This window comes from Sarcophilus harrisii, chromosome 2 (assembly GCF_902635505.1).
Source record: "Sarcophilus harrisii chromosome 2, mSarHar1.11, whole genome shotgun sequence".
NCBI classification, from domain to species: Eukaryota; Metazoa; Chordata; class Mammalia; order Dasyuromorphia; family Dasyuridae; genus Sarcophilus; species Sarcophilus harrisii.
In genome coordinates, this window is record NC_045427.1 from 589752323 (window position 1) to 589761029 (window position 8707).

The 8707-nt window shown below is 35.4% G+C and overlaps 1 protein-coding gene across 2 annotated transcripts in view; it reads left to right on the forward strand.

Annotated features, from left to right (window-relative positions):
* Positions 1 to 4749, forward strand: part of DNTT (DNA nucleotidylexotransferase) — a 30823-nt gene extending 26074 nt beyond the window's left edge. For both annotated transcript variants that reach the window (XM_031956174.1, XM_003755238.4), the window contains 2 exons: positions 2755 to 2838; positions 3305 to 4749. In XM_031956174.1, coding sequence (XP_031812034.1) covers positions 2755 to 2838; positions 3305 to 3391 — 171 coding nt within the window. In that variant the 3' untranslated portion in view covers positions 3392 to 4749. The remainder of the gene's footprint in view (positions 1 to 2754; positions 2839 to 3304) is intronic.
* Positions 4750 to 8707: the final 3958 nt, after the last annotated feature.

Here is an 8707-nt window from a genome sequence, read left to right on the forward strand (position 1 = left end):
ATTTTTCCAAGATTGGGAATGGTAGAGATTAGATTCAAAATTATGTTCTTTGATTCTAGATTCAGAATCTTGTCACTGTCTAACATTGACTCCTGGGATTATTTGCCCTTTCCCTCCACCTTAAATTGGGAAATTGCTTTTCTTAGGGATGACTTTCATGGATCCTCAAGGCATTTTTTTTTTTTTTTGCTGAGGCAATTGGGGTTAAGTGACTAGCCCAAGGTCACATAGCTCAGAAGTGTTAAGTGTCTGAGGTCACATTTGAACTCAGGTCTTCCTGGCTTCAGGGCAGGTGCTCTATCCATTGAGCTACCTAGCTGCCCCTAAGAATTTTTCTTTAAGAGTTTAAAGAGATCTAATAAACTTTTAAGATGCATTTCTTCTAAAATCCATGTTGTGGAATCTGTTCCCTCCCTCACCACCAGGCGGAGTTACTACCTCATTTATCACTCCACCCGCGCTGATTTTGGGAGGTTTCCTTATTTTATTAAGTTTGCCTCTGATCCCACATCGTCTTCTCTGCCTCCTTCTCCTTCTGTTTCATGTCCTTGCCTTTTTTCCCCCTTGCAGATTAACGCATTAGGATATCATTTTCATTTCTGACAGTCACAGATTTCTTTCCATGGGGCTCTTGTGTCAGTCTCATAAAAACCTCATCGCTCCGTGAACCTGCCAGGGAGCCAAGCCTTAAAGAGTTCATCTCTTCTCAAAACTCGAGGTTTTATACTGAATAAAGGGCTTAAGTCGGACCTCAGGAGCCCCTGGCCAGCAGTGCGCCCCTGGGAAGGCTACATAATCTCTGTGATCCTCATCTGTAAAAATGCATATCCTAATACCCATGGCACTTAATCCTGTAAGATCTTTGTGAGAATCAATGAGCTAATGGATGGAAAAGTGCTTTGCAAATCTTAAAACATTATATAGGCTATCCTCGAAGTCTTAATTTTCATGGACTTTGAGATAGTGTTAGACCCAGAAGGGATCTCAAAGGTGATCTGGATGAACTGTCATTTTTTGGATAACAAAAAGAGACTAAGATTTCAAGTGTGGTTAAGCTAAGGCTAGAAGCTAGGTTTCTCATCATGCAGATTTCAAAGCACCTCTTTGAAAACACTGATATTATCAGGGCAGAGAATTCCTATGATCTGGGGAGTCCAAAGGAATTATCACCTCCCTGGAACTGAACACAATATTTCTATTAATGTAGCCTAACATCACATTATTTTTTTTTGTTTTAATTTTTAGCTGCTATCTCATGCCCCTGATTCTGCAGTTCCACAAACTGTGTCCCTTCTCCCATATTTTTTAATATTAAGAATTTTCATTTTAACATTTTTAATCAATGCCTTGGATTAAGGTATAAACAGCATGTATAACGAATTTATAGAGGTTATATGGGAGATGATGACTTTAGGGGACAGAGCCAGGATCCAGAGATCTTGAATAAGTTTTTTAAATGAATTAAACCAAAGAAAATGAAACTTAATAGATAAATGTGAAGTCCTACATCTAAATTAGAATCATCTACACTAGCGATATCAAATGTAAATAGTAATAGGGGCCACTAAACAGTAGTTAAGAGTTCCTGCAACTCATACTGACTTAGAAATTATTAGCATTACTTAAGTTCTATTGTATTTTTATTTAATTTGTTGAATACTTCCAAGTGATATTTTATTCTGGTTTCAACCAAACCCTTGAGAGATTCCAGCATCACACAGTAAGTCTGAGATGGGATTTGCATTTGGGACTTCTTGATTCTAAATGTAGTACTCTATACATGATGCAAGGCTTCTAAAGTACAGGAACAGCAAGACATTGGTAGAATACGATTTATTTGGGAAAGGCCTCCACATTTTAGTGGACAGTATATAAGCTCCGGGTGTTTAGGTGCTGCAGTAGAATAGAGTGCCAGACCGGAGTCAGGAAGACTCATCTTTCCAAGTTCAAATCTGTCATCAGACATTGACTAGCTGTGTAATCCTGGGCAAGGATCCCTGATTGCCTCAGTTTGCTCCTCTATAAAATGAAGTGGAGAAGGAAATGGCAAACCATTCCAGTTTCTTTGCCAATAAAATCCTAAATGGGATCGAAAAGAATCAGGAACTTATGAAAATGACTGAACAACAACAATAACATAAAAGCTTGATGTGAATCATTAGTGAGATGCAGCAGGCAAAAAAACCTCCCCCAAAATCTGATGGCATCATGGGCTGCATTGAGAGAGGAATAGTTAGTAGAATGAGGGAAGTGATTATCCCACTATATTCAGAGTCAGGCAGAAACTGTGACTAGAATTATTCAGCTCTGGGTTTACAAACCAGAGAGAATATATAGAGCCTGTAGAACAACCAGATTGGAGATAGAGAACAGATAACATAAGAGATAGTGGAATTAATGATGTTTATCTGGGAGAAAACAAGATCACAGTCTTCACATATTGAAAAGACCATTGGATCTAGATCCTTGGTGGGAACAATTTCAATAGAGAGAGAACCGAGACAATGACATTTTACAGCACAAATCTTATGGAAGGGGTATTAGACTTAATCTTTTTGACTATAGCACCTGTCCAGCTGAAAAAACGATTCTGTGAGTGCAAGACTGAAATGGACATTTTGTCCTATTTATCAACTTTATTGTAGAAACCATTTCTATTGGTATCCCGATCATTAATATTCCAAAACATTAATAATTAAGTAATAAAGACATTCTGAATATGGTATGAATTTACATCTAATATGTAATTCACAGCAATTTGAAAGAGACTTGAGGAGATATGCTACCCATGAGAAGAAGATGATGTTGGATAATCATGCTTTGTATGATAAGACTAAGGTAGAGTTTTTTTTTTCTTTGAAATAATGTACTTCATAATTGTCAAGGTTATATATTATAACTGCTCATATGTATATCTATATATGTATAGATATACATATTGTTGCTCAGTTACTAATTTCTCATACTGTTTGCTAGTGCCACATATGGGGAAAAATTCTGTTTCTACAAAACAGTCTAATTATAAACCTGAAGATGCCCTTGGCATTTTCCCATGGATTGGCATTGAATTATATGATATCTGAAAAAGGAAAACAGTCTTTCTAGCTTTCATAATTTCAGCCCATAAGTGTGTGTGAATTATGTTTTTGTATAAATTTAAACCCCCCCCAACAATTCATAATTCTGTTACACAATGATTCCTTTAAAGTAAATGTGCTATTGTGCCAGCATAGAGCTGCCCAGTGAGAATGTACCGTATTTTAATGTACTAGAATTTCACTTCTTGTTGTTTTATGGTTTTCAGAGGACTTTCCTCAAAGCTGAAAGTGAAGAAGAAATTTTTTCACACCTGGGATTGGAGTATATTGAACCATGGGAAAGAAATGCCTAGAACAAAAACGCATGAGCATCTCTCTATGGCTCAGTCTCTTTTTCTGCATCATGAAATCTGGTTCAATAATTTTGCTGTCTTTGTCCTATAATAGATTTTGTAATAGATGTTGGAGGAAACCATAGAATTCACTAACTGTAGCTGTTTCTGGAAAGGACTTTTTTTTTTCTCTATGCAAATTTCAGCACTTCCAAACTTCTGAATAGATTGAGCTTCTAAAGTTCATAGGTAAATCAACCATTTTGCTCTCAGAATACATTCTCTACCTAATGTATGCTGCATTGATTCTCTGGTCAGCTTATAAAAGTTTATTTAACCCCAAACCAAAAATCAAACATGCTCAATAAAAACAGTGAAAAAAAATCTATATTATAATGTAATCTTTTTCTTTTACAATGATAACCGATAATTATACATTACTCTGAAACTTATAAAGCATTTTACATATGTTATCTCTTTTGAGCCGTATAATTAATTATTCTGTGATATAGGTAGTGTAAAAATTATCATGCCCATTTGACAGATAGGGCAACTGAGGAACAGAGGAAATGATTTATCCTTGGTTACGTTCTTAGGAACTATCACAAATAAAATTTGAGTTTATAACTTCTTGACTCCAATGTGGATTTCCAGAGTCCAAAAACTCTCTTCTGCTCCTTGCTATCCCAATGTAAACAAACAGCGTATAGAAAGCTATTTTAAATGCATAATATTTTTTAACCAAGTCTCTACTCTAGGGCTAAAAGTTGCAAGATAAACTAAATTGTATGAACTCAGACCTGATTGATTCCAGAAGGAACTTAGCAGAACAATTACACTGAAATACAATTATAAAATTAAAAAAAAAAATTCCGAGTATCCTAGGTGAAGAACCCCTGCTTTACATAAAATTTTGCCATCAATGGTTTAAAATAAGAATGAGTTTTGTTGTTATTATTGTTTTTGAAAAGCAACATGATATATTAGAATGTGTTCAGGGAATTAGAGTCAGAAGACCTTACTACCAATTCCAGCTCTGTCAATTATAATCTATGTGATTTTGGATTACTCACTTAACTTTACCAAGTACAAGTTTCCTTATCTGTAAATGAGGGCTTTACGCTGAGGTATTCTAAGATTCTTCCATCTTCAAATCTATTTTTTGTCTTTTAAGTACTGAAGATTTTTCACTAAATAACTAGGTAATATTATTAAATTCACCCTCAACAATAATCTCTGCTTTTTTGCCTATCACACCAAAGATAGAGGAAATGGATGGGGCAAGTCACTAATTTTTTTCAAGGGACAGTTATCACCAATATGCGACTTAGACATTTTTTGCAATCCCCACTGATTCTCAAAAAGAACACCAAGAAGCAATTATGTACCAGATGTAGAACAATTACAGCCAAATCTACAGGCCAATCTCCTTCTCCCAAATCAATGTAAAAAACTTTATGAATTGATTTGGGAAATAGATAACTGTTAAAACATAACCTTTAATTCAATGCCGCCCTCCCGGCCCCTCAGTCCAACTCTATACTTCTACTACAAACTTACCAAGAGACTTGTGCTTGGAACTCACACAGAAATTCACCTTTTGATGTAGAAACTACTGGTACATTCCCCAGTCCTTGCTGCCCCCTCTGTGGTACAGCCATTAAATTAGGGGGCTCAAAACTACAGGAGTACTCTTTAGAACACCATTACCCTTTCCTAATTCTGCAAAAAGAAAAAAAAAGTAGATATTGCTTCAGCTCAATCCGAAAAGAAAAAGATGAGATCCAGGAAAAGAAATGGGTATGTGTGTGGAAGGGGAGGTGTGTTATGTAAGCAGCTGCACTGGGTTTAAAGCAAAAAGGATTAAAAACCAGGTAGAGATGTTGTGAGCCCCCTGACCCAGTTACTTAAGAGAGAAACTACAGACAATAATATATATATTCCTCAATGTAGGAGGATGAGTAAGCATTATAGCCAAGCCCTGGTATGTACCCATCATCAAAGGGGAAAGAATAAGAAAATAAAAGGAGGGCATAAGGAAAAAATGCTGAAACAAGAAAGATTTTTAAGAGAAATAAAATGCAATTACAAAACCCCAACACTGAGCAAATAAATTAATAGACTATTATAAAATCAGGTGATTAGATGAGTACTATGTCCTCAAAAACAGTATAAAGTGATCTTAATAAGTATATGAGACAGAAGAAAATGAACTGATGCCTGATGAAACACAGAAGGTTATGGAATTTCAGGAGAGCATCGAACAACATCAATAAATTGCAAAATGGGTTAAAATAGAAATAAAATATACTTGGTAAAAAACAAAATGGAACAATGATCAGAATTCATGGCTTCTCAGCAAAAATAAATAACAAATTAGAAGAAAATTAAATCCATGGTGCCAAGTTTCTTCAATAAAAAAAAAAAGTTGAAAGAATAATAGTTTCACAATATTGAGAGACTCAACTGGAGGAAGAATTGGCAGAAGACAAGAAAAAAAGCAATCACATGAAAAGATGACATGAAAGCTATTCAAGCCAAAAATTTTGATCTTGGAAATAGAATGTGCAGAAAATTTAATAGAATGTGAAGACAATTTAAATATTACAGGAATTCTGGAAGAATGTGATGAATTTCAAAACCTGAGCATCATAATGCAATAAATAAAACAAGCAAACTCTCAACAACTTTTGAAAGCAGAAAGCAAAGCGACAACTAGAAAGATCCATACATCACATCTAGGTAGAAACTTCAAATTTTAAGATATATGGTAGTCAAATTTAACAACTCCACTGACAAACAAGTTTTACAAGCAGCCACAAAGAAGGAAGACATTCAAATATTAAGGAGAGCAAATTCAAATAACTCAAGACTTATTCTGGTGTCCCTAGAAATTGCAAAATGAAATGTTTATATTCTGAAACATGCATATATTCTGAATAGCAAAGGAATTCAAGATGCCACCCAAAATGACATAAATTGAGCTGAAAATTTTTTAATGGAAAAAAAATGGAAATGCAACAAAATTGGGCAATCACTTAGTTTGAGAATGGATTTAGCATTTACTGCAGTCAGTTCAATACAGAAATACCTTGGAGATAGAGGTTCTAGACCACCAAAATAAAGCAATTATTAATTGAAATCAATCACATGTATTTCTTAATTTCCCAATGCATATAAAAGTTATATTTATACTATATGGCGGTCTATTAAGCTTGCAAAAGTATTGTTTTTAAAAATAATTTAAAAATATTTTATGGCTAAAAAAAATGCTAACCATCATCTGAACCAATGAGACATAATCTTTTTGCTGGTGGATGATCTTGTCTCCATCCTGGTGGCTGCTGAAGGTTGGAGTGCCTGTAATAATTTCTTAAAACAAAACAAAGTTTGCTGCAATGATTGACTCTTCCTTTCACTTGAACCCTAGGAAGCTTTTGTAGAGTTATTAATTGGCCTAATTTCAATGTTGTTGTGTCTTTGGGAATAGGGAGGCCAGAGGAGGAGAGAGTCTGGGAATGGCCTGTCAGTGGAGCAATCAGAATACACACAATATTTATTGCTTATGTAGGATTGTTCATGGTAGCCCCAGTAATTAAAACAGTAACACAAACAAGTAGTAACATTAAAGACCAAGGTCACAAATCACCTTACTGACATAATGATAATGAAAAAGTTTGAAATATTGTGAGGATTACCAAAATGTGACACAGAGACATGCTGTGGGGTTCATGCTGTGGGAAAAATGGTGCTCATAGAATTGGTCTATTTGCCACAAATCTTCAATTTATAAAAAGCACAATATCTGCAAAGTGCTATAATGCCAAGTAAAATAAGATGAAGAATGCCTTTTGAGCCCAGGTAATTCTGTGAAAAGAAGGATGAATGGAGATTCTTCTCTCATCTTGCTAGCAATAGGTATGGGAGATGAGATGCAAGGCAGAAGATTTTGGTCAGGGCTAGGCACCTAGATAAAAACAAGGAACTCCATCTCTACCTAGTACAGAAGGGACAGCTAGTTTAAGCCGGTTCTGTATTTTTAGAGCCTCTGTACTATGATCCAGCTAGTCTGTCCTTTGTTGGGACCACAGTGTGGAGGATAACTGTATCTATTTGATTAGTATTTAATAGAATACTGGCTCATAGCAGATGCTTTAAAAATATTTATTTATTGGCTGACTGATTCTCCATGGATGACCTTAATTACTGATCTCTGAGAAAACTTGCCCAATGGGAGCATCTTTGAGACAGTCCACAATAGTCTGTGCCACAGGTCAGAGAAAGGACAAAGATGGGAACCAGACCCATTATTTATATCTTCTCAAATAAAGAAAAGCTTCTGAAAATTTCCCTAATTTTTTTTTGGTTTGAATTGGAGATTTCCTCATTCTTACGAGTAGAGGAACATTTACCAGAAAGTCTGGTTTTCTTTATGTCTTTGTTATGTCCACAAAGAAGTTACAGTGTCTAGCATAAAGTCTTGTAGATAGCAGATATTCAACAAATATTTGTTCAGTGAATGAATAAAAATAAGATTTTCCCTTAGGAGAGCATTAGCTCAGAAATCAGATTGATTGGCAGAGCTTCCAGAACTTCATCCTCATGCCTTTGGTATGCCACCAATTAGACTATCTGAAGTCTAACTGATCTTTGGAATAAGGAAATATGTTTTCTTGTCTAATTCTCTGACTAGTCCAAGGTATTGCTTCAGTAGTATAATCACATTCCTCCTTCCTTAATGCCCCACCCTCATTCCCACAGACTAAGGTCAATGACTAGAGAGGAAATATAGAGCTGGATAAACAGCAACTTCTTGCACATCTGAAACTTCAAATACAAGACCAAAGGCCCCAGGACTGGTGGTTTCTCACTGCTCAATCCCAGCCCCACTCTCCTGTAGTAATGGCCAACTGGAGAATCTTTGACATGCCTCAGGAATGACTGTTCTCTTTATTTCACCCCCCAAAAGTCCAAAGAATTATTGATCCCTTTATCAAGAAACAATCAATACAAGTCCATCCAATCAGAAGAGAGAAGATTGAATTGGCAAATGTTTTCACTTTATTTGGAAACAAATTTAAAGTAGTGTGTAAATGGAATTAAAATCAGCTGCCCTAAATTCCAGCATTGTGGGCTTCTGAAGTATGGACATTCACCTGTAAAGGGTATTTCACTCTGTAAAGATGCATTAGTTGTTTGCTTACTAAAATGAGCAGAAATGAGGATTGTCTGTTGTAGTATTTTAGATGGCATTGGTGTAGTATATGACACAAATTTAAATTCCATATATGTATGTATGGATATGTGTATATATGTATATACTGTATATATATACAT